The sequence below is a fragment of the Montipora capricornis genome, chromosome 6 (assembly GCF_036669925.1).
Source record: "Montipora capricornis isolate CH-2021 chromosome 6, ASM3666992v2, whole genome shotgun sequence".
Lineage (NCBI taxonomy): Eukaryota > Metazoa > Cnidaria > Anthozoa > Scleractinia > Acroporidae > Montipora > Montipora capricornis.
In genome coordinates this window covers 17,238,990-17,266,489 of record NC_090888.1, presented here as the reverse complement: position 1 = coordinate 17,266,489, position 27,500 = coordinate 17,238,990, and the positions used below count along the sequence as shown (strand labels likewise).

General features: G+C 39.1%; 1 protein-coding gene and 2 pseudogenes across 1 annotated transcript; 2 read left to right on the top strand and 1 right to left on the bottom strand.

Annotated features, from left to right (window-relative positions):
- LOC138051664 (uncharacterized) overlaps positions 1 to 14,550 on the top strand; it is a 69,177-nt pseudogene extending 54,627 nt beyond the window's left edge.
- A 94-nt stretch (positions 14,551 to 14,644) lies between these two features.
- Positions 14,645 to 17,077, top strand: LOC138053303 (uncharacterized). The gene has a single exon (XM_068899955.1). The coding sequence runs from the start codon at positions 14,645 to 14,647 to the stop codon at positions 17,075 to 17,077; it is 2,433 nt and encodes an 810-aa protein (XP_068756056.1).
- A 3,666-nt stretch (positions 17,078 to 20,743) lies between these two features.
- LOC138053302 (ATP-binding cassette sub-family C member 4-like) lies at positions 20,744 to 27,177 on the bottom strand (annotated as a pseudogene).
- Positions 27,178 to 27,500: the final 323 nt, after the last annotated feature.

Sequence of the window (27,500 nt, the reverse complement as noted above, 5' to 3'; positions counted from 1 at the left end):
ACTTTTTCAAATCGAAGTTTGAAGAGAAGCAGGTTTTTTTACCGCTGGTGTTCGTCTTCACAGTTGTAACTGGTTTTACACAGAAAAGCGAAGTCCAGTGCCTTATACTTTCACGCCACTCGATATAGTTTGTGAGGTTTTGGGGTCGTAAGTTGTCCTGAAATGCATATAACGTACATGTATGTTTTTAACTTCGAGTTATTTGTTCATGTAATACAATGTGAGTTTTCTCGCTTTATAAGCCAAGGCGACAGAGCGGCTGCCTGTTGTATTTAAAACAGCGGCAAATATTGACAACAAACCCTGTTATTTTTTTCCCTTTAACAACGTTCATTGCTATGTTTTGTGTAACTAAAGATAAAATATGTCAACTGTCACATCTGACTGCTGGGGGATTGTGTGCTTTTTCAAGTTTATGGGACTCTTTGCAAAGGGCGAGTTAAGTTAATTCAACAAAGTAAGCTGCTTTTTCCATTTAGAGACTGAAAATGTCAGCAAAGGTGCTCTAGTTCAATGTGCAAAGCGCTTTTTTTGGCTTTTGATGCCAGCAAAACAGTTCACCACACTAGAAAAATTTTATTTGAGGGCCACTTGCTACTGGCTCACAAAGACTACAGAATTTGCCACATGGATGAATACATTTCACCAATGAAGGTGAGTGATGGAATAAAATTACAATAGTCTGCCCTGAATTGAATTTTCCCTACCCCTCAATATAGATTCTACGCCCCCTTCTTTGTCAGTGCCAAAAATCTGCCAAGAGAACTGAAGCACTAAGTTACACAGAATTAGTCAGACAGGTAGAAAACCCTCAAGGATCAAAGGCAGGAGCTGGATATTAAGCAGAGAAAAATCAAGAACGAAAACAAAAACTTTCACAAAAAAACATGAAGGTAAGTATTTGGGTTTAGCTCATTTACGACAATGACATGCCAATGCCTTTGCAGTACTAACCCCCCCCCCCCCCCTTCCCCTCTCTTCACCAAGACACACACACCACTGACAGCATTATATTGAGTGCCACAGGCTGTTGGCTGTAATCAGTAACACACTAAACATGCTTTATTTCATATTATTATTTACATGCACAGAACAAACTGCATTGAATGCGATGCACAACCCCATGAATTTCTCAAATTGCTTTTGGCCTATTACAAGACCTGTGAGAAAACCACACCAAAAAGTTAGCTCACTATAATAAGGTAAAACAGATATCATTTTCATAATGGTCATGCTCTACAATGTAGCTGTGTCACCAAACACCCAAGGTCAATAATTTTCCTATTATCCTAACAGTAAACACTTAATGACTGGTCCGAGGGAAACAGTTCATTATGTTTCCCTAAAAATTTCCAATGTTCCCCTGAGGCGCAGACAAGGGAAACAAAATGAACTGTTTCCTGAGAGACCAGTCATTAAGTGATTTGTTATATAGCACAAATAGGAAAACATGCAATGGGAACAGCAACGGTGGTCGTCGGTCAACATTTGCGGGCAACAGTGCACTGTTACCCTCTGACGTCATAGATTTTGCACTGGTGCCCGCTCAGAGACTTTTGAACGGCAAAAGTGTTATTGTTAGATGTCATGTGACCTTGAAGTAACCAATGAGAGCATGCGCTGCTGGGGGCAAAAACAGTTATACAACAAATATAATTATTATTCAACATAACACACTTTTGCAGGAAAAACAAGATCAGCAACACAAATCAAATGTTGAATTGAGAGAAGAAAATGTCATGCTTCACAAAAAAGGACAAAGTTATAGAGACAACACACTTTTTAAGAAAAATATTGGACTGACATAAAAATTAATACCATGCACATGTAACCCTGTGAAAAAGCACCCCAAATGCCTAAATTTCCAATATAGGTTTTAGTCAGAACAAACTTTTCCTTATCACAGACTTAATTCTTATGGTCGTTAATTTTCTTTCTAGTGCAAATAATATTGAACAAAACAAATAGTGTATTGTAATAATCAACTGATGTATGTTTAGTATTTTTTCCTTTCATTTTCCCAAATTTGTTCTCCACCTATATATATCTGTTTGGGTCAAGTTAGCAGAAAATTGGGGAATCCACTCAAAAGAGACACTTGTAATACCACTGGCAGTACTAAATCCTAACATTACTCAACAACAATGACAATATTATTTGTGTTCCTTTAATATATGTTTTACAACTAAAGGAGACACTGCATTTAGCTCTCTTGTGCACCATACAATTTCACAAGTCACTAGTCAACCACTAAACAAAAGGAGGAAAGAACTTATATGATCCAGACAAAATGGGAAATTTTGGTGGTGAACATTCTCCAGACCTGTTTGAAAATATCTTCCATGCCACAATGTATTTACAATATTGAAAAGGGTTTTCCGTGAACCAAGAAAGCTAATCAGCAGAGAGTAAAAGTAGGTTGCTGTACTACTGCACAACCTCAGTTTCTTCGTAAATCAGGTATGGCTACCATTTCCAACAAACAAAAACAATGATAAAACCATTACACAGAAAGTGAATAATGACAGTGTAAGTACAAGGGGAAAGATAATACCTTACATTATGAAATTTTGAACCACCGATACTGTGTTTTTAGCTTTCTGATTGGTTCACTCACTCTCAGTTAACAGCTCTTATACAGTATGACATAATATGGAAACTGATTGCGTCAAGTGTTACCACGCTGGAAACTGATTGGCTTTAAATTTGTCCAAGTGTTAAGAATCAAATGAAAATTTAATAAAACAATAATTAATGGATATAATTGAGTGGTTGATCTCATATCAACATGCACTCATGGAATTATAATAATATTATTGTTCATTATTGTCTTGTGCTATAGGAATTATATGCTTATTAGTATAATTACTGAAAGTTCTCTGCGCTGATTGGTTGTCATTGAGATGATTATTCTTACGTGATAATCACCTAAGCGGTTTTTCAAAATAGCCACAAGCTGTTTTGTTGAGGTGACAGACGAATAAATTAGTTGTTTTAAAGAAAATGTGTATTATTCAAATAATCAACTATGTAATAGGCGATTTGCATGATGGCATCATTTACTAAGAAATTGAGTTGCTTCTATTGTCAGGCAAATTTAAATTATTGTTTCCGATATTCCCTTAGACTCTATGAATGTTGGTGAATAAAAACCTCAACTTCATCTCGGTTTTTATTAACCGATATTCACCTTGCCTTCGGCGAATAATAATTGTTAATAATTATTATTTGGTGTTCATACTAATTTTTAGTGTTAAAGAATTTTCAGTCAGGGGTACGCATCTAACTAAAGCTGTAAGGCTTATTATTATTATTATTATTATTATTATTATTATTATTATTATTATTATTATTATTATTATTATTATTATTATTATTATTATTATATAATGTACCTGAAGTGTTTGCATGCTTCCAAAGATTTACTGCACAAATGTTTTTGTAGCCGTTTTGCAAACTTACAATTATAAATGTGAAAAAGTTGACCAATAAGGTTACTCTGTTACAGTAATGTACTTTTCTGGGCTGTTCCACAACTGATCATGGTTTCTGCAAAAATATTTGCGAGGAACAGCAACAAAAACCTCGCACAGATCGATGGCATTTAACAGTCAAGGTTACGTGACGTGGAAATTGTAAATCCCAGGTGTTAAGAAAATTCAACTTTGTGGCTGAAGTTCACTCACAGTTCATCTGCAGCAAGAAACCCAGTGGACGATTTTATACGATCAAAGTTGTATGACCGCGTTACAGTTCTCAATAACGTACAACGGCCAGCCAAACTTATTTTCAAAAGCAAAAACCTTTCGTCCATCAAGACCAAGTTGCTCCTGTAGTTCCCGAGAACAAAGAAGAGTTTCGTTGCCAGTTCGCTGGTTTCTGTAAGATTTTTAAACAATCTGGGGGCAGACCAACACCCAATGTCAAGAAAATTCACAGTAGCCAAAACCAACAAAATGATACAAGAGGACGCATTGCTACTTGACATGCAGACTTGCGAAGTAATCAATCGTGTGTCCTCGACCGTTGATTTGGAATCGCTGAGTGTTCTCTCCGACCTTGAAAAAATTCCTCTGGCACCCAGGGTATGAGTCGGCTAACTTTCCACAAAATTTGACGAATGCTAGAGTGTTATTCTCCACTTCGATCACTGTCTCGATCACTTCGAATCTTTAAAGTTTGCGCAGGCGCAGTTACGCGAAAAAAGCCATTTTACGTCATTATTCTCTAGCCAATCAGCGGTTTTTGCGCTCTGTGACAGGTCTCAAAAACCACTGAGCATGCTCACTTATTTCCCGCCATCAATGTTTCAAAATGGCGGACGACAAATGAGATTCAACCTCTCACCAGGCCGCTCGTACATTTGTTCAAATTTTAATAATCGGTTGAGTTGCGCCTTCGACGTTTCTAGTTTACCTCTGTACGAAGTTTAGAGAGATCGGCGGTTGTTATCCACAAGATATTGTCCCTTATCTGATTCCTTCTCGTGTGAATGTTCGCTGCTAGTGGAGGATGAACCGGACTCTGTTTTTCTCGTTTGTTAAAGCTGCCCATGGTTTGTTAAGCTTGAGATGTGGACTACGTTTACGTTGTTTTTTCCACAAGAAAATATCAAAAATGACTTTTTTTTCGTTCCAATGGTCTTGAGAAAACACTTCCTAAAGGTGTTGTTGTGGATTTAAACCGAAAGGAGCGACTGCATGAAGTTCATATAATGGCGAGAGTGACGAGACCAAGTCCGACCGTGTGCAAAATATGACTTCGCAAACTAATTTGTGAGTAAAAAATTACAATTTTTTCCGCTTAGCGTTCGTCTAGTGTTATAGCTCCATCATGATTGTAATTTCACGTTAAGAAATGCGTTAATATCGTCCATTTATCTTTGTACGCTGCTCTCTTTTGATGTGAAAATAAACTGGATTCGTCTTAAGTTCGATTTTGAGGTCATTTATATTCCCTTTTCTGGTGAATGTCTAAGTTATTGTACTTTTTAGCAGTCACAACTCAACGATCCTTGCGCTCAAGTAGTTACCAAGTTATGGATTTGCAATTAATTTGAGTTTAAAATCAAAATCAAAATCCATGTTGAGTTAAAATAATGTTTGGAAGAACAGAAGTGTAGGTACAGATATATATAGATCTCTATAGATTCAGGTTCGTGACTGTTTTGCAAATCTTTTTTTTTTTTTAGACTGTTTTTTTCTGGAAGCATTAATGATGTAATTTTGGTTTTTGGGGGACTGTCATGTGTTGTTGGATCAAGGAATCTGTTTTGAGTCAAGTATGGTTGACAGTGGATAGTTTTTCCTGAAAAGGCTGAAAGGAAGCATTATTGCCTTGGACTTTTTTGGGTTACACCCCACATGTTTGTTCTTTTCTTAGATGGCAAAATTTATTAATATATTATGTGATTTGGCACTGCAGCTAGAAACAGTGTCCCATGCATAAGGTATCATTGGGTTTGATGGCAGTAAAATAATTTTGGTAAAAAAATATGTTTAGAGTTTTTATCATAACTTCTCATCTTGGTCCTGATGGACTTCAAACATGCTCTACCATTTTGCACAAGGAACTTGTCAATCAACTGTTACCTTTTTGTGTATTTGCAATAAGATCTTAGGTTAGCAATTGATTTATTTTTCTTATCCCTTATGTGTAGGTATCCTATGTCTGTCACATAGTTAGTTTTAAGCCTTTATTTACTGTAGTGTAGCTTTATTATAGTTAGCACATGACCCCACAAGCATGTATTATTGCTTTAATATTGATTGTGTTTGAATAAAGGATATTGTTGTCTTGTCTTGTAGATAAGGCAAAACAGCCTCAGTTGTATTTGCATTATTATTTCTGAGTGTTACTTTTAACCCATTGACTCCTGGGGATTCCCCATTGACAAGTAAAATCGTCTGGTGTTAGACAGAGTAAAATGCTAAGTATGGCCGGTTTAGGGGTGAAAGGGTTAAAGTGCTATTGTTAGTTTGACTTTCTTTTTCTTCATTTGAACCAAAACAAGTGATTAATCATCACCTCCACCATGCTTTGCTTTGTGTTGCTTTGGCTTTTAGAACAAAGTATCAAAGTTGAAGCTGGTGGCTCAAGGAGTAAACTATAAAGACTGTAATGGTATTTGAGTATATATTGTCATTAAATGTTTAAGTCAATGTCAATGTCAATTAAATTCAATGTTAAAGTCATTAAATCAATGGGAATCCAAACATGGGGATGCAGTTTGCTCAGGAGGGGTTTTCCCTATAAAAATGGCAGGCCACTTATTGGATTTATTTTAAAAACAACCCTTAAAGGTAACAGAACCTTGTTTTGTGGACGTAGGCTAAAGAAATCTGACCCCTTAGAGGAACCAGTTCTAAAGTGACAAATGACTGGCAAATAACTTTTACTTATGAATTATGCACAAGTAAAAGTTATTTGCTCGTGTACCAAATTGTCTTACAGTTCCAGTCATTTTTCAGATTGATAGCCTTAAATGTACTGCAGCAACTCTGCCAGCTGTTTGGTCTCAGCATCATAAGCAGTACAAATCCACATTTTTTTCTCCAAAAAGGAACAAAAAGAACCCCTGTCATTTTCGTAAGGGAGCCCCCCTTGGGGCAGTTTGTTTACTTTACCACCATTGTTTAATACTATCCAGGGACTAAATCAAGAATGGAAATAGATTACAGTTTGAAAAAATATGCCATTTTTTTTTACTTCTCACACTTACTGCATTCAACTTTAATTTATTCATCCTTGGAAATGGTAGGAATGATTAGTAGTATTCTTTAAAGCAATTGCTAAAAATTCATTGCACCTAATGTTGAAATATTGTTTCCATATGGAAAGGTAACAGCAGTTATTTCTGTGAACGTCTTCTCCAGAAAACTCCAACATGGGATTACGCCTCTTTCAAATGTAGCTTTGTATGCTTTTGCTCGATGACTTTGAACAATTATTACATAAATATGATGTTATGGAGTTTTCTAAAAGTTAAATCTAATGGAAGGGGATTTAAATTATTGAAACCACTGTGTTGCAACCATAGTCCACAAAGAGAGGTTAAATAATCTATTGCACTGGAAGTATTTAGTAGGCCAGCATGAAATTTGTTTTGGATAATAGCACTGAATCACCTTCAAAAAGTTTTCTAAACTTTGAAGATACCTAATTTTATATCCTCCTGCTGTTTTATTGCTGGAAGATAAAACCAATTCTTGATTAATTATTTTTGTTGTCACATTAACCCACTACAATGTGTTGAAAGGGTCTTATTAGCTGTAGTAATATTCTGTTACAGTAAAATCCCCCCTGCTAGTGAGCTGGATTTCTGAATCAAATTTTCAACTTGAAATACCAGTATTGTTGTTTTGGCTATTCACAGTTAACCTAACCTATGTTTATTTCTATAATTTGGAGGGAAGCAAACGATTGGCATTTGCTTGAAATGACTATAGCAAAATATAATGCAACTAAAAGGTTTCCTTCTAGTGTACCCAATATGAGGTGCTTATATGGCATGTTATGTATGACATTAGTGCTAAATTCACTTTAAAATTTATCTTTGAACGACTGAAATACATTTCTAACTTTTCAGGGACGTCATGCATTTCTTTTTTTTTTTCCTCCGTCTTAATAAATTAGCCTCCATGGACCACTTGAATGGCCATTTTAACAACTTAATTTTGAAGAAAAATGCAAAAATCTTAACATTTTCTGCTAGATGCGGGCCCCCGCGGAAACAGTGTGCAAATATTTAGTCGAAAGAGAAACCATTTGGAAATTTAATGATATATTTTTTGCTCCACTTTTTAAAAGATAAACGCATGAATTGAAATCAAGATGGTACTCCACTAGCCGGTAAGCTCCACAAACAAATTTCCACTCAAACACTGTCACAGCAACCTGGACTCGCGTTGACCTTGAAATTGTTAAAGAAATTTCCCTCGTAGCACTGTTGGCTAAAAAGTACGGTGGCCCACAGCTAAAAAGAGAATCTCGCTGGCATAAAAACGCACTATGCAGTCAAAACATTCGTCCGTTTTAATGGCCTGAAAAAGGTCTTTTTTTTATCGACGGAGATCGGATAAACACCCGATGGATGGCAGCCATGTTTTTCGCCAGTGAACAATAAGTCAGTGGTTACCGTCTTGCGCACGCGTCCTTGAAAGGCAACCTTAGCCAATCAGCGGTTTTTGAGACCTGTCGGACGCGTGCGCAAGACGGTAACCACTGACTTCCTGACTTACTACGACGGCGACGTTGACGAAAACGTCACCTCAAAATAGAACTTTGCTCTAGTAAAAGTCTTTCGCGATTATTCCATCTCGTTCACTTCTTCCAATTTGGGCGAAGTATCCTAAAAATAAATTGGTACGAGCGGTTTCAGACTGAAAATAGAGAATGAAAGATTCTCTGTTGCATGCTAACGTTGTCGTTAAAACCTAAAATTTAGTGATTTCACGTCGTCGTCACGCAGAGAACCGCAAAAATATGAGCTAAAATCCGTGCCGCACGTGCAGCACGATTATTTATGCTCTTTTAACCAATGATATCATTGTTTTCTGGCGTTTTCGACGACGTCGTCGTCGTAGAACTTAAGCTCCCTATTGTTCACTGGTGAAAAACATGGCTGTCATCGGGTGTTTATCGACAGAGCTGAAAAACGACTGCGCAAGTCACTGATCTGCGGCACGAAACGCAGGCTCAAGGGCGCGCTCATTCAAAAAGACTATTTGTTCGCCGGAAAATGACAGCCGTTGATTTAAAGTGGTACTATGACGAAAATCGCATCTTTCCTATCCAAGCCATTTTGAAACATAAACAAGTAGTCTGCGTGAGAAGAAAAATGCTGTTTATTTTTTTCAAATATCTCTTTTCGTTCCAGAGATATTCGAATTTTTAAAATATGCAAATTAGCCAAGTGATGACGTCATACATTCAACCAAATTTTGTTCAAATATGATGAAAAGAGATATCTCAGCCAATTTGTATCAGAAAATTTTGATTTTTTGCAGTAAGATTCTACTAAATGTTTTCCACAGTGAGCTTAACAGTTCTGTTACCATGGCATCAGACTGGGTTCCAGACCTCCCCCATATTATGAGCTTTTCTGGCCACCTTTGGCATTCCATTTTGATATTTGCTAACAGCACTTCATATGCATGATCCAGCAAGCATATAAATATGTTAACACGACTTTGTGGCCTTGTTTAACATTTTTCAAACTGAAAATCACTAACATATTGAAATCAAGTGGATGGAGACTGGAAAAGAGTGAGTTGCCATGGGAACAATTTTTTATAGCCATAGGTGTGTTTCCTGTAGAACTATTAGACTATCAAGTTTCAATGGTTTGCGCTGTAAATTGGCCAAGGTAGCTCTATTTATATACTCAATATAATATTGGGTTGAGTGTATGACGTCATTAGTCATCTCATTTGCATATTTTACCCATTTTTCAAACTTAAATATCTCCGGAACTAATGAAGATATTTGCAAACGGTAAATGGCGTTTTTGTTCTTTCATGGAAATCTATGCGATACAGTCAAAAAATCAAGGGGTAAAAATTTGACCTTTCACCCCTAAAGCGGCCATACTTAGCATTTTACTCTGTCTAACACCAGACGATTTTACTTGTCAATGGGGAATCCCCAGGAGTTAATGGGTTAATCACTCACTAAAAAATGTCCCAATAAACGACCACTAACGACCAAAACCGTACTAATAATTTGAATTACAGCTAAGGTCTGTCAAATTTCCATCTGAGTAGTTACCTGACAGCTCTTACAGTACTTCTCAACATAAAGAAAATAAATTCTGTGGACTTAAACATTCCCAAATAGAAATGCTGTATATTCCAAATATCATTACGTAAACTCTTCAAGATTTACCTGCTTCAGGAACTTCAAATCAATGAATATTTGGAATAATTTTCCTGGACTCCTGCAAACTATGTGCACTTTTTAATGGTTTGCCCTTTAAAAGTAACACTCAGAAATAATAATGCAAATACAACTGAGGCTGTTTTGCCTTATCTACAAGACAAGACAACAATATCCTTTATTCAAACACAATCAATATTAAAGCAATAATACATGCTTGTGGGGTCATGTGCTAACTATAATAAAGATACACTACAGGAAATAAAAGCTTAAAACTATGTGACAGACATAGGATATCTACACATAAGGGATAAGAAAAATAAATCAATTGCTATCCAAAGATCTTATTGCAAATACACCAAAAGGTGACGGTTGATTGACAAGTTCCTTGTGCAAAATGGTAGAGCATGTTTGAAGTCCATCAGGACCAAGATGAGAAGTTATTATAAAAACTCCAAACATATTTTTTACCAAAATTATTTTACTGCCATCAAACCCAATGATACCTTATGCGTGGGACACTGTTTCTACATGTAGCTGCAGCTCCAAATCACATAATATATTAATAAAATTTGCCATCTAAGAGAAGAACAAACATGTGGGGTGTAACCAAAAAAAGTCCAAGGCAATAAAGCTTCCTTTCAGCCTTTTCAGGAAAAACTATCCACTGTCAACCATACTTGACTGAGGGGGACATTGGGATTTTCGGTTTTGCGGTTTTGGCTATTTTTTAGATCGGTTTTTCGGTTTTTGTGCCAAAAGACTTCGGTTTTTCGGTTTTGGTGTTCATTAAGGTTTGCGGATTTTTCGTTTTTTTGCTTTTGGTTTTCGGTTTTCGTGGAAAATACGAGCGGTTTTTCGGTTTTGTTATCCAATGTGCTTTTTGGGTTTTCCTATTTTGTCCTATTTGGGTTCCCGTTTCTTAGATTTGAGCGGCAATCTCGAATAGAGTGTTTAATCTTTATTTAACCACGGTACAATTCATCAGCCATAAAAAAACCATATGTACAATTAAAAAGTTAAAACCAAGTGTAGATAAACTATGTAAACTACATTAACTATTTTACTCAATATCATACAATAGAGCTGCTTTCCATGAATTCCGTGTTTAGAATAATGGCTTAGATAACCTCTTTAATCAGTCGTTTGAATTGATTGAGGGACGCTGCTTTCCTTAGTTCCAATGGCAAACTGTTCCAAAAAACTGCGCCACTATAGCTAAAGCTGTTTTGTAGTAGTTTGTGCGCGGTTGCGGAACATTTACCTTATTCACAGAGTCTCTCAAACAATAACCAGAATTGCGATGGACAAATTTCGAGCAGAGATAATCAGGTGCTAGTCCCTTTAGGGATTTAAATACCATTGTTGCTCTTTCAATTTACCTTTGAGAGACTAGGGTTTTCCATCTTAAGAGTTCAAATAAATTGTTGACATCAGCGTCATAGTTAGGGTAGGTCAAGACACGGGCTGCTCTGTTTTGTAGTTTTTGCAGCTTGTCCTGCAAAGTTACTCCGCAGTTTCCCCAAAACAACATTGCAGTAGTTGAAATGGGACTTTGTGCTAGGACCTGATAAATAGAATGTAAGGTCCCATAGGGACAAGATGCCTGTTTTCACTCACGTGATCAGTAGCCTTGTTTTTCCTCCGAAACAAAAGAAAACGTTTGAGTGATGATAGAGCTCAATTCCCGGAGACGTCACATGAAAATAGTCTATAGCCGCGAAACGCCAAAGTTATTGAGAGGAATGCGTGACAAACTAAATGTCACGGTAGGGGATCACGCGTGTTGAATGACGCCCGGGTTGGTGCGGAGTGGATGAAGATGAAGGACCCCATCAAGATCTGAATGAGCATGAAATGAGTGAGGAAGCTAGTGATTCTGATGAAGGCCAGCAAGAATTCCATTCGAATCTCCAAACAGTCCGGTCTTAGTTATCAAATAAAAATGTTCAATTAGAGATTTTCGATTGAAGTTTCCAGAGCTATAGCTTTTTGGTATTGCAAAATTGCAATTTTAGAGAGGGCTTGTGTGCAAATTCTTCTAAGTTAACTTAGCTCCATTACCAGCTGCTTTACGGAAAATGAGCCCACAAAGTGAGGTGTCTGACATTTGCAGACTGCCGGCTGCAGACAAATAGCGCTGATCCCATTTCAAATAGCTCTGATAAACAGTATTTAAGTCTAAGAACCCATTTTAAACCCATTTTAAAACGGTTAGCGCTATTTGTCTGCAGTCTGCAAATGGCATACACTGCACAGACACCGCATAAAGTCCGGGCTCGAGAGAGCGACAGAAATAAAGCCTAAGATTTTAGCAGATACTAAAATATATGAAGGCTTTAGACAAATCCATGACATTCACAAATACTTTGATTAAATAAAATGTTAGTGTAGTTTGCTCTGTATGCCCCACTTGTCACCGTTGTATCGGTTTTCTGACGGTTTTGTGTGCGGTTTTCGGTTTTGGCCGAAATTTTTTGCGGTTTTGCGGTTTTGGATGATTTTTTCTTCGGTTTTGCGGTTTCTAATACACCCCAATGTCCCCCTCTTGACTCAAAGCAGATTCCTTGATCCAACAACACATGACAGTCCCCTTAAACCAAAATTACATCATTAATGCTTCCAAAAAACAACAGTCTAAAAAAAAAAAGATTTGGAAAACAGTCACGAACCTGAATCTATAGAGATCTATATACATCTGTACCTACACTTATGTTCTTCCAAACATTATTTTAACTATCATGGATTTTGATTTTGATTTTAAACTCAAATTAATTGCAAATCCATAACTTGGTAACTACTTGAACGCAAGGATCGTTGAGTTGTGACTGCTAAAAAGTACAATAACTTGGACATTCACCAGAAAAGGGAATATAAATGACCTTAAAATGGAACTTAAGACGAATCCAGTTTATTTTCACATCAAAAGAGAGCAGCGTACAAAGATAAATGGACGATATTAAAGCATTTCTTAACGTGAAATTACAATCATGATGGAGCTATAACGCTAGACGAACGCTAAGCGGAAAAACAAAATTGTAAATTCTATCTCGTCATCACTGCCCAGGGATCCCATGAGATAGCTAGGCGCATGCGCATAATCAGTGCTTTTGGCGCGCGAAATCAGTTTTGCAGCTTTAGATTTGCGGATAGAAATTTCGCTTGTTTTTTAGCCTATTCCACTCTTTTCTCAGGAAAATAGTTGGCCAGTCGATTTCTTACATAGGCAGCTATGTCGGTAACGACGGAAGATAGCTCAACAACACCCTCGGTCTCAGAACTCCGGGAGTTTGTTCCGGACGGCAGCAACAGCTTGGCGCTCGTTCTCCAAAATCTTACCACCACGTTGTCTCAGTTAAGCGAGGCTTCTCAGGCACAAACAGCAGTATTGGCGGACCTAAAGGAAGATATATTCCTCCAAGATGATGCAGCCGGGCCAAATCCCGACAGACCAGCCGATTCACTGGACATCACTCAGATCACAGCAGTAGTGAATGACTGCACGCGCGATTCAGGCGCGAACACAAACGCATCAAACAACATGGCTTCTGACACTCGCTCCGACTCGGAGCCTCAGGGCCATAACAGCATCGTAGATAGCCTGACCCAGGCTTACCTACCCAACACGAAAACATCCCCGGCCATCGAGGCAAAGATTGCCACCCTCGTCGACAACATGCTCACTGGTGGCCTCTCTACCGACACGGTCAAAGAGAGCGCCGACAAATATTCACCACCGGAGAATGTCAGTCGTCTTAACGTCACTAGTGTCAATGAAGAGGTGTGGGATTTGCTCCCCCGTCGGAGTCGAACGGTGGATTTAGCATTCCAAAGAGTACAGGAATTTTTGTTGCCTGGCTTATCTGCGCTGTGTACTTTGAGTGGCAAGCTTGTTAGCTCCATTCAATCTGGCGACACGCCAAATACGAGAGAAACTCTCACGGTTATCATGGATAGCATTGCTCTTTTGTGCAATACGCACCACAAGTTGAACATGAAGAGACGGGAATTAATTAAACCCGAGTTAAATCCGCCTTACACTCGACTCTGCAAGGAAGAGATTAAAACAACATCTAAGTTGTTTGGATTATGATCTCTCTAAACATTTAAAAGATATGGCGGAACTGAAAAAAGCGGGGATACAGATGCAAAAACCCTCAAGTACCAGCACATCATCCCAGGGCTACAAGGCTCCTAAACAAAGGTTTAACAGACCACATTTTGCAAAGCCATATGCTAGGGCACATGGGCAATTCACCACACAGAAGGCAAATTCCCAAAGGCATTTTTTAGCCAACAGCCGGGCACCAAGGGGTGCCCACACCAAACAACACACTCCAATCCGGAAGGATCAATGAAAGACAAGGTGAGGGAAAAAGTCCCATCTATTGTGAATGCAGAATTGCTATCCCAGCTGGTCCTTAACTTTAAAGCAGGTTGTGTTAAGGAGCACATAACAAACTGGAAAGCAGTTACTACTGATCCTGTTATTCTTGATGCCATCCAGCATCATCACATAGAGTTTGAGGGGCATTGTAGACCTGTGCAGGCTACCCAACCCAGACAAATTATTTTTTCGTCTGCGGACAAAGACATCATAAACCTTGAAATAGCCAAACTCCTCACAAAAGGGGTTATAGAACCATCTAAGCCCAGTGATGGAGACTTTATCTCTACCATATTTGTGAGACCCAAAAAGGATGGTAGCCATAGGCTTATTTTGAACTTAAAACCCCTCAACGAGTTTGTGGCATACTATCATTTCAAAATGGATACCATCCATGTCGCCCTCAAACTCATGCGACCAGGATGCTTTATGGCGTCAGTGGATCTTAAGGATGCATATTATTCTATTCCTATTTCAGTAGAGGATCGTAATTTTCTCAAGTTTGAATGGCAAGGCAATTATTTTCGATTTACCTGCCTTCCAAATGGGTTAGCATCTGCCCCACGATTGTTTACTAAAGTGTTGAAGCCAATCTATGCTCACCTCAGATCCCTAGGGCATTTCTGCATGGGACACATTGATGACTCTTTTCTCATGGGTCACACTTATACCTCCTGCGGGGAAAACATTTGGGAGACAACAAATACGTTTCTCAAATTAGGGTTTGTCATCCACCCTACTAAGTCAGTGCTCATACCCACGCAAGAATTGGAGTTTCTTGGATTTTTGCTGAATAGCAACTCAATGACTATACGCCTTCCACCCAGGAAAGCTATTATTGTTAAACAGGCCTGTGAGAACCTTCTAAATCAGAGCAATCCTACTATTAGGGAGGTTGCTCGGGTCATAGGGCTGTTGGTATCCAGTCTTCCAGGAGTGCAGTTTGGCGAGTTGCACTACAGACATTTAGAACGAAATAAGATTTCAGCTTTAACAATTAACAAGGGTGATTATGATGCACTCATGAGCTTGAGTGCAAAGGCCAGATCAGAATTGCACTGGTGGGTGATCAACGTGAATACAGCATTTAAAAATATAATCCAGACCAACCCTGACTTAACCCTCACTACTGATGCCTCTAACACAGGGTGGGGGGCAATGTGTGAAGAACAGCAGACTGGAGGACTTTGGAGTGCTAAAGAACACTCTTTCCACATCAATTATTTAGAAATGAAAGCAGTTTTGTTTGGCTTGCAATCTTTGTGTAGTGACTTAACAGATAAACACATAAGGATCCAGTCAGATAATACTACTACAGTGTCGTACATCAATGCTATGGGAGGCATTAAGTCGAATGACTGCAATGACATGGCATTGCAGATTTGGCAGTGGGCTAATAGCAGGAATATTTGGCTTAGCTCATGCCACATCCCAGGCGTTACTAACGTAGTTGCTGACCAAGAATCCAGGAATTTTGATGGCTCCACAGAATGGTCCCTAAGTACGAAAGTGTTTGAAGATATCAGCAATATATGGGGCCCTTTCCAAATTGACCTGTTTGCATCCAGGCTAAATTTTAAGGTTCAGGACTATGTTTCGTGGAAGCCAGATCCTGGAGCAAAGTTTGTGAACGCTTTTCATATGAATTGGGCTAACTCATATTTTTACTGTTTTCCTCCTTTCAGTGTAATTGCCTCATGCCTGCAGAAAATAGAATTCCACGAGGCAACAGGGGTGATACTGATCCCTCTTTGGCAAACCCAGCCATGGTTCACAATCCACCAATCTACTAACACAACCTCACAGCGGTGCTCTACACCCCTTACTAAAGCGACTTCGCCTGTTGGCTTGCAGAGTCCCCGGCAAGGCTTCCTCCAGAGCAACTTTTCAGGGAACGCTACAGAAATTATCTTACACTCCTGGTCCGTTGGAACACAGAAGCAATACCAACCATACCTCAGGCGATGGTTTGAGTTTTGTGGTGAACAACAAGTTTCTCCCTATAGCCCATCTGTGACTTCTGTGCTGGATTTTTTAGTTCGACTTCATGAACAAGGTTTAACGTACACAACACTAAATACAGCCAGAAGTGCTATATCAGCACTCACTGTATCTTCAGACAGGACACCTATTGGGAGTCACCCAATAGTATCAAGATTCATGAAAGGGATCTATAAATGTACACCACCTATGCCTCGATATCAATCCACTTGGGATGTGCAGCCAGTTTTGTCATATCTTTCAGGATTAAGCCCTATGGAGAAGTTAGATCTCAAGACACTGACTCTGAAAGTAACAATGCTAGTTGCCCTGGTCTCCGCACAAAGGAGCCAGACTTTGCATATGCTTAATATTAACTTCATGAAAGATACATCTTCATGTTTTGAGTTTGTTTTACCCGTTCACGTTAAACAAAGTACGCCTGGCTATCAGCCACCGTCAGTGATGTTGCATGCATACCCTCATGACAAGTCCCTCTGTGTTTATTCATACCTAACGGAATACCTTAAACGGACCCAGCCCTTGAGAGGAAAAGAAACTCAGTTATTTCTTAGCTTCACCAGACCACACAAAGCAATTTCAAAGGAAACTTTGTCAAGATGGATTCGAACTGTTATGTATTCTGCTGGAATTGATGTTGCATCATTCAAACCACACAGCACTCGGTGTGCCTCCACTTCCAAAGCCAAGGCAGCATGTATTCCAATGGACGAGATTTTGCGCACGGCAGGGTGGTCCTCGTCTAGATCTTTTGATCGATTCTACGATAAACCAGTCCAATCCACAGCCTTTGCATCAGCAGTACTACAATGAGTAACTTCTAACGAAGTCCTGTCCATTCATGTGGACTTGTTTTTTCCCAGGAGGAGAACTCTCCCGATTATTTGTACACACATTTTTTATCTGGCCAGTAGGTCATTTGAGGCCATGTTATATTGGGTGTAGTTGTTATATGTAACACCCCACTGTTTGCTTTGTTGTATACTTGTTAATCTGAGCGTTTCTATTTCTTATTTCCATTAAAAGAAGTTCTTATTTTACTGTATTCTGCAGTCTATTTGTCCTCATGTGACTGTCTTGTCTTTGAAATCTCATGGGATCCCTGGGCAGTGATGACGAGATAGAATTAAAAAATTAAACGAGACTTACCTGTAAGTTGAAGTTTGATTGGAATTCTATCGAGTCATCAAACTGCACCAAGGGATCACATGCCCACCGCAGCATGTTTACCTCACATTTCACCCTCCCAGACTGGGTATGGTTTTTTGAGGACTTTTGTATTCTACTAACCTGGTGTCAATTGCGACACTCACATTCGGCTGTGAATACTGATTATGCGCATGCGCCTAGCTATCTCATGTGATCCCTTGGTGCAGTTTGATGACTCGATAGAATTCCAATCAAACTTCAACTTACAGGTAAGTCTCGTTTAATTTTTTAATTATTACTCACAAATTAAACTATTAAACTATAGGGATCAAAACTTACCTTTTCGTTAAAAGTGGGCAATTATACCATTTTTTAGAAGTTCGAAAATCCTAGGACAGACAGGCAAGCAAGAAATTTTACAACAAATGTTCCGAAAATTCTAGCCCTCAAATCGTCTTCCGAATAGATATTTTCCGAAAATTGACGTTGGGTGCCCCTGTCTCGTCACTCTCGCCATTATATGAACTTCATGCAGTCGCTCCTTTCGGTTTAAATCCACAACAACACCATTAGGAAGTGTTTTCTCAAGACCATTGGAACGAAAAAAAAGTCATTTTTGATATTTTCTTGTGGAAAAAACAACGCAAACGTAGTCCACATCTCATGCTTAACAAACCATGGGCAGCTTTAACAAACGAGAAAAACAGAGTCCGGTTCATCTTCCACTAGCAGCGAACATTTACACGAGAAGGAACCAGATAAGGGACAATATCTTTTGGATAACAACCGCCGATCTCTCTAAACTTCGTACAGAGGTAAACTAGAAATGTCGAAGGCGCAACTCAACCGATTATTAACATTTGAATAAATGTACGAGCGGCCTGGTGAGAGGTTAAAGTACGTGGGAAAATCTCATTTGTCGTCCGCCATTTTGAAACATTGATGGCGGGAAATAAGTGAGCATGCTCAGTGGTTTTTGAGACTTGTCAGACTCTGGGATAATCCGTTTGGATAAAGTTTTTGATTGGATGAAAGTCTGAGCATGAGCAATCAATTTCGGTCATGAGGTTTGGTCACGAGGCGACTGCCGCGAGACGCGAGGGGTTTCACAGAGAACCGTGTACGGTTGTTCATGATTGTTTGGATTGGTTGACCGTTGATTAGTTTGGAGCCAAAGCAAAGAGTGAGAACGTATTAAATCTAATGGAATGGAATCGTCTCTCACTGAGTAATTGTGTCTTTAAAATGTAGTCATACCGAGTCTTCAAATTGCTGTATATATTATATGAATCCATAAGATCTTCGCTTCTCATATACTTACTTATGTACATATGTGAGCGTCCTGGAAAGGTGCGAGAACCTTTAGCAGATGAGTTTTTGGGTAGAGAAAGAGTTACTGATGCTGTTGAACGCTTTGAAAATATCGTGGAAGGCCCGTCTCTCTGGCATGCAAAGCAATCCGTAATTTCGGTAGGTTGAAAATTTTACTAGAGTTTCATTTGGGTTCATTACACTGCACTGTTCTCAAACTCCATTGGAAGAAGAGGCCAGATCAGATATAGAGAATCAAATCAATGAAATGAGGTGTACATCTCACATCCAATGGAACTTGTCTTACAATTTAGGTACTTACATGTAGAAAAACTGGAAACTTCAGTTGTTGACTTTGTTATGGAAATACTTGGCTTAACGTTTATGATGACATTAAAAAAATGGTGTAATATAAAGCTTGACCATCCTCTAGAGCCTATTACTTGTAGCACTTAAAAGTCAGTTACAAAAATGACACCTTTCTCTTGAGTAATTAAGTACTTCTTTCTTTCTTCTTCATACCACTACATAAGGAGTTTTTTCCGTAATTGCTCAGCCCACAGTATTAATTACAGTGGCGATTATTATTTGCTTATTGAAGCCACAGTGGTCAAGTGTTTGAGACTTCAAAGGTTGGTTGACTGTATTAGTTCTGGCCCCAGTTGTCTGCATTTGAAGGGTGGATAATGCTATCCACTGGATAAATCACTATCTACTGGATAACTCAATTGGTTTTGGTAGTGTTTATCTGCTGGATAGTGATTTATCTGGCCCCAGTTGTTCTGAAGGTGGATAACACTATCTACCGGACAAATGACTATACACTGGAAAGTGCAGTTGGTTCCGCTATTACTTATCCACTGGATAGTGATTTATCCGGCTAATAGTGCTATCCATCATTTGAACGACTGAGGCCTGGTGGGTAGCGCTATCCACTTTTTGAACAAATGAGGCCAGATCTTTATCCAACCTCTCTTCTCTGCCTCCTTTGTCGTTGAGGACAAAGGAGGCAGAGAAAAGAGACCCTGGGAACGAGTTTGGTCTCAGTTTTCTCGAACTTTAATCCATGTTGCTTTTTATATGTACCTGCATACAACTTAATACTGACAAATATTTGATAGACTTTGTTCAAAAATTCTGTGATTGGTTAGCATCCCATTTAATGGAAGGGACAAAGTTTTTTACTGCTTAACCCATTAACACGTCAAACGCCCTAGGATGACCCCAGTTGACGACTAGAATCTCCCTGGCATTAGACAGATCCAACGGACCAATCTCTATCCAGAGGATAATGCAATTAGTTTCGCCAATACTTATCTGCTGTATAGTGATTTATCCATTGAATAGCGATATCCAACGTTTGAACAACCAGGCCCTGGACTCCATATTCAACTTGTCCAAATACAGTTGTAGGAAAAAAAATTAAATTACTAATTTTAAATAAGATTTGGCTTCAGTCAACTTCGGAGCTCATCTGAAGTGTTTTTTTTTGTTTTTTGTTTTTTTTTTTGTAATTGGGCAACATGGAGACTGTTAGAGATATATACACAAGGCATACAACGATTGCAAGGCATCTTTATATGTATGTTACTAAAGCATATTATATGTTTTAACCCTTATCACCTCAACATTAGCTTCATCATTTTCCCTTAACTCGTTTTAGCTCGCACAATCTCGCGGGGAGTTAAGGTCCCAGAGTAGGCCTAAAAGGCCAGAAATTTAACTAACAATTGACAAAGAGCTAGGGAAATTTTTCAATGATAACTGAGATATTTAACCCCCAGCCAGAGCCAAGGGAATGTTTGACTTCAAATTCCGTCGGTTGCATCTGAGAGGGAGCGCATCACGAAAAACACATGATCTGCTTGTCAGACCGTAAAACGAGTTTCGTGTCGGTTTATCAAGTTGTCAAAATGTTTACAATATATAAGTTTGAAAGAGCCCCCAGATAAGGATATCCCGGCCCTGTCTGGGGAACTCCTTGCTTGAAGTCATGTATCTCGTTACCTGTACAAACGGTTAAATGAATACTAACCCTTTTAGTCTGTCCAGAAACGTCTTGCTCATGTTTGAAGTGTGCACTATTTCCAGGCCATTAACTGTTTCCGTGATGTGTGAGTACACAGGGCTGCATTTGATGGCTTCAATTCTCTTAAGTTCTCTGGAGGACCTCAGATAATAACGGGCGAAGTAAACAAATATTCCAATTATTGGGAGAAGGGCCAAGAAGATCCAGTAGTTTGTTGCAGCAGGAACCAAAATGGCGCTGAGCGAGAAGAGGCAGAAAATAAGAGCTTGCAGAAATAACGGTGGCAAGACGTCATCCATAGAACCAATATCTTTGGAAAACCGATTCAGGATACGCCCAGCTGGGGTCGAATCAAAAAACTTTACAGGTGCCTTGATAGTCGCCACCAGCTTTGAGGAGGAGGTAGTAAAAGGAGAAAGACGACATGGTCATGACAACAAGGGGCACCGCCACTAAACTACCATAAGTGATTTGAGTGTAAGTCGCTTTCTGTTGATCATGTGACATCTCGGCCATTCTGGACAACCACCAATTTGGAGCTAAAAGGCAAACTGGAACAGTGTTCACATTATTAGTGCAACTGGAAAAAAGTGAATGAAAGAAGTGTTTATGATTGGAATTTAAATCACGAAGGGCAACCTGGTGGTCATTTATTTTAATGTGTGAGAGAGGGCACAGATGACAGTCATGTGGATTTGAGAACGTTCTATCTACTCCGAAATCTGTTGAGAGAGTTATGCTTTACACTGTACACGCAAAATATGCTAGGAACCCTTTCAGATTACCCGAACTTTGCTACAACTTTTCCTGCAAACCCAACCTTGCTAGCTTACATTCAATCATGTAGTGTACATTTATCGTCAATCAATACTAATTTCTAGGATACAATCAAAACACACAGTACAGCTTTCGATGAAGACTTTTAATGTACTTTGAAATCTTTTTGCGACAGTTCATTTCGTCCCTTTTGTATACACTGCACCAAAACTTAACTCGCAAAACTGTGACGAAAACTACGTAGCTCGCAAAATATCCGTGCGTATTATGTGTTAAACCATTCAATAAGGCGTATAAAAACAACTGTCTGTGCCATAAGTATATTCCAAATATTGTCAGTAAGTTGTCAGATATGTTGTACGATTGAGTTAATTAAAAGTACTAATTTACTGACATTTTTACTCATTTTGACCTAAGAATGACAGTGCCCCTTTAAAAACCATGTCAAGAATGTTTCAGGGTCAAATCGCAAAAATAGATAAGAACGTTCAGCCTCAACCCCAAAATTAGACGTTCTTATAAAAAGGACTGTATGGGTGTTTCATCTTACTCATTTCTCATAATATAACATATGTCACCAAAATAAGAACACGTTGTAGCACCGTATTTACCCGTGTATAACTCGATCCCGTGTACAGGTCGACCCTCCATTTTTGATGGAAAAAAAAGCAATTTCTTAATCTCTTTATTAAATGTCATGGGATACTAATCTTGTATTCTTTGATTTCTGGAACTGTGAATACACAACGAAAAACAGGGCCCGAACAGCTTAATAGTTTTGTGGTTCAGCAGTTGTTATATATGCGGGCATTTTGTCCTTGAGGTTCGAGAAAGTTCTCAGAAAATCGAACATGTAAACCTCAAACTAACCTGTTTCGTTTTTCAAGGATAAAGGGCTTTAGAGGATAAGCAGAGCATCACGGAAGCAGGAGTCAATCTTTGAAAATGACTTCAAAAACTATGCGAAATTTTCAAGGTTTAATTGGTCCTTGATTTATAATATCTCACATGACAAACAAAACAAAAAAAATCATAAACCAAACACTGTAAGGTTTGCAAAAGCATTTAAATCAGCCAGGTTTGTATAAAGAATGATACCAACCAGTAATTTCAGGAAACACGAGTGACGATGCTTGCATACAAACATGAGGTATTGCGCCAGGTTAATAAGCATTTGAACGATCGTGTTTTATTTGAAGAAACAGAAATGCCTTTTTGAGCTTTCCACCTTTGGTAAACGAAAATTTCCAGTGTCTTTTTTATATTTGTGCTAGTGAGTATCTTCAACATTTAGAGTTGGACAAATCATTTTTATTTTAACTGGAATTAATTACATTTATTTTGAATTTTTTTTGTCATTCATTTTGAAGTCTTTTGTCCGCTACGTTTATTATGCCCAAGAAAACATTATTATTAGTATTCTCAAGTTGTTGTGTCAGCCTTACCCTGTGCAAACAATAGGGCAACTGCAAGAAGCATTATAACGGGAACAGGCAGTCCTTCCTTGAAGTAGTTCCAGTACAGTCTAAAGGTCACAGTTCCTGCACTCTTAGTTTCTTCGTCTTCCTTTAAATCACAGACCCGTTGTTTCTCGGGATCAGCTACATACACGTCACGCATGTTTGAAACTGCTAGAGAACCCGTATTCAGCAGAATCGTTTCGTCTTTTACATTGACACCAATGTCTTTATTCTGCTGTATTGGTGGATCCAGATCATCTACAAAGGCTTCGTTAACGTGAACGTTTGGCTTCCCTGCTACAAATGAGACGGAAGGTTCATTCATTAACTTTTTGGCCATTCCTTTATCATGACATTCGTCTTCACTAACACGAGGACCATTCTCAAAGGGCTCAGCCAATTCCTGGCCAACCCTTTCCTTCTCTTGCGGATTAGGTTCGAAAGCTTTGTTACCTTCTTTTTCAAGGGCCTCATCTTTACCTTCTGATGATCCTTTCGAGCCTGAGACGATCTCTACTGAAAGGACATGCTGAGTGTCGATAATCCCTTTGTCATCTTGGACTGGTTCCATCAATTCCATATCTGGTGTTTGTGGCATATTGCATGCATTGATTGAAGGGATCGATGGCCCTTCCAATTCATTCTTTGTAATCCCATTTCCGTTAATCTTGTGTAGTCTGACAGTCTCTGGTAGTCCAGGTCCATATTCATATTGCTCAGGTAATTCTGCTACTCCCCGAAACGCTCCCTGGTCGACGTCTAGAATTTCAGCGTACTTCCCTTGGTGAATGATTGAACCGTTTTCCATCACAACGATGCGATCCACATCTTTCAAATATTGCAACTGGTGTGTGACCAGCAAACGAATACGACCTGATAAGTGGCCCAATATGCAACTCTCAAAAAGTCGTCTTCCTACTTTAGAATCGACTGCACTCAGTGGGTCATCAAGCAAGTAAATATCAGCATCTGAATACACTGCACGAGCCAAACCTACTCGTGCTTTCTGACCTCCACTGAGGGTAACACCTCGCTGCCCGATTTCCGTGAGGTCGCCGTTGGCGAAGTTTTCCAAATCTTTCGTCAACTCACATATGTGAACAATCTGTTGGAACCTATTTTCGTTGAAAGCCAATCCAAACAAAATGTTCTCTCGTATAGTGCCAGAAAATACCCAAGGTATTTGTGGGACATAGGCCATACTCCCGTGGTATGAAATTGATCCTCTATGTAGGGGAAGGTCTCCAAGAATAGCTGTTAATAGAGAGGATTTTCCACTTCCAACTGCACCTGTTATCGCTAATATGTTACCATTGAGAACATCAAGAGTAATGTCACTCAATGTGTTGCTCAAAATTTCTTGGTTCCAAGAACAGGACGCTTTAGAAATTGAAACAAAAGGCTCTTTAAAGACGGAGCTAGTGGCGAATAATGCTGGTGACTTCAGAGTTATCTCCGATGGAAAGTTGCCGATACCCGTTTGTATTCCGCTTTGTGGATAACTCACTAACTGGACAGCCATTTTATTTTTCTTTTCAGTTTTACAATTCAGTACCGCAAGGTTGCTGTTAGGATTTTGATTTTGGGTGTTGTTTTCTCCGATTCTTTCGAACTTTACCTTCTCCATCAGAAACGTCTGTATTCTATCGAGGGCTATCTTACCATCCGAAGCAACTTGCAACGCTAATCCCAAGCTGTAGCAAAATGTTCCTTGTAATGTTGTTAAGCTTAGAAGAAGTGTGAATATTGTGAATGATAACAAGTGGGTTCCAGTCAATATCAGAGTTGTTACTGAAACCAGGGTGGCGATAGGAATCGTTGTGAATAACAGAACGAGTAACATTGATGTAATAAAGCCTTTTAAACGAATTATGGCCATCTCCTTCCTGTAAACAGATTACAGAAAACAAAATAAACTTAATTAGAACAAATGTAACAAATGATAGTCCAGACTGCACCCAGCAGAATCCACTCCCATAAAAGAAGTCCAACCTTTTCAGGTTGTTGAGTTTATTCATAGATTGGCAGGTTGACAATAATTCATTGGGCGGTATATTGTAGATTTGTTTTTGGCGAAATCAGGGACAGATTTTAAAGCGAAAATATGCCATGCAAAAGTCGGTCTGCTTTGCTAATGTTAATTGTTGTCGTTCGTGGAAACTAGATTTATTCGTCATTTCGTACAAGCAAGCTTGTTCACCAGGCTAGAGACGAGTAGTAAGCTGGTGTCTATTTTACCCGTTCCCATGTATTTGAAAAACACTGTTTCCTAGTTTACTAAGGTTAGACATCACAGATTAGCCAAGCTATTTCTATCGATCTAGATCAGTACCTGTTGTGTAATGGACGAGTGCCGAATTGAGCTCATTCCAGGGCCTTACCAATTCGGCCGTAAGAGCGTATTAACTCCACCAGCGTATGAACTCAAATTGCATACATTCATGATTCCCATTTCTTATGTTTGGAGCAGTTTTGACTGTAGGAATTGTCTCCTTTGTTTCATGGTTGTTTCGAAACTTAATCAAGTTGTTTTCGGTTTTCTAAAACAGTTCAGTTGTGAACAAGCATTTTTTTAATCTAGGCATTAAAAAAAAAGAACGATTGAGCCGAAATCAAAGAACATAAAGTAGACGTACACTGGCTGTCATTGAATGTGCAAAATTTTCCGGTTTTTTTTTACGAAACACAGTTAAACAATAATTTTGTTCTTGTTTCCTAGTATTACTTCACTTCTGGTAGGCAGCGATAGTTGAAAATCCCAAGACAGCGGGGTCACCTTACGGCTAAAAACGACGAGGTATTTTGTCACTACGGTGGAAGTAAACTATATAACTTATCCTAGTATATTACCTGCGGAGGTGACGGACGATGTCTCTAAAGTTCCACTCCCAAGAATGCATCTTCACCGCTCGTATTCCAGAGATGATTTCATTCATGATTGCGAGCCGTTTGCCTGTAAAAGTGGCCGCTCTTTTTCGCAGATTTGCAGCTTTTGTCGCCATTAACATTTGAAAAGCCACTAAAATGATGAGAAAAGAAGCGCCAACGAGGGCTTTCCAGCCATTCAGGTACCACAAAATGAACAGACTGATGACGATTTCTAGCGGCGCTGACAACACAAAACCCACACTGTTTAAAGACTTCTCGATCTTTTGTACATCATTGGAAACAAGGTTTATAGTGTTTCCAGACAGCGTGGCTTCCAGGTTACAACGACTTAGCGACAGAACCTATGAGAAAGAAAAAAACAAAGTAATTGGTATATAGTGGGAAGTAAAAGAACCCATTTGTTTGAAAAGCTGATTTTGAATCGCGTTCCTCCTAATCTGATTATCGAACAGCGAAAAAAAAAAAGTTAAAAAAAACGGTACACTGTCTTATCGCACCTGGATTGCATTTTGGCGTGTGTGTGAACCGTGTAAGTTATGACAGGTTGTTAGGAACAGTTTATTAAAAAAAAAAAGAATACGCAAGGGTTTAATGATTTCAGTGCCGCTTTCGTTAAGTTTAGAATCAATTTATAAAGCGACAATTCTAAATCGTGTGCTACAAATGTAGATTCACTTATACGACGTCTTTGCTCAAGTGTTCAGAGTGGATGGTGCTTGTTAACCTCACTTATGCCTTTGTATGAAATTAAGCCCAATCTACATGATGGCTAAACCTACCTTCTTATATACAAGTCCGATTAACGCCACCTTCAGTTTCAATCCCCAGAGTTCCGTGAGGTACTCATAGTGATGTGTCGTTAAAGCTTTTATGAAGCTTGCCGTTCCCAAAAGTGCCACGTAGATGAACGCAAACTTTAAGTCCAGATTTGGTCCATCAGCCAATGTCTTTAACACAAGCCAAAGGCAGAGAGGTAGAAAGACAAAACTCAAAGACTCTAGGATTTTCAAAATTATCATCATAAGACCTGCTTTCCAGGGAATAAGGCTGGCCATTGCTTTCCATAAACGTGGTCTCCTTTTCACGGATTGACTTCTTTTTAATTCTTTGAACCAATACTTCTCAGCGTCCTCCACGAGAGGGTCAGCTTTGTAGTCTTCAAGAAGATAAAACAAATCGTTTTCCGTCAGTGGTCGTTTATTTCCTAGTTTCAACACATCATTCATCCACCAGAAGAAGATGACCGACAGCCAGTTTGCAGCATCTCTGGGATTTTGGTTCTCGGTAGGCCTTGGCATGTTTCAAGTAATGGTTTACCTCTTATTCCCTCACAACGATCCTAGAAAGTGAAAAGTAGTTATGAAATCATCGGTCAACCCTATTCTACACCACGAGGGGAAGGGGCAAGGGGGGAGGAAGTGGGAAGGTGGGTGGGTGAGTTATCTTGTATGAGCGTTAAGGGTTAATAGCGAGTCTCCGCGAGCGCCGAAGGCGGGCGCGCGCGGAGCACTGTAGTTAAGAAAATATGAGAGAAATTTTGGTTTTAGAGCCATGACGTCATCGACCGTCCGTCCGTACGTACGTCCACCCCCTCCATCTATGCCAATGTGACTAGTATCAC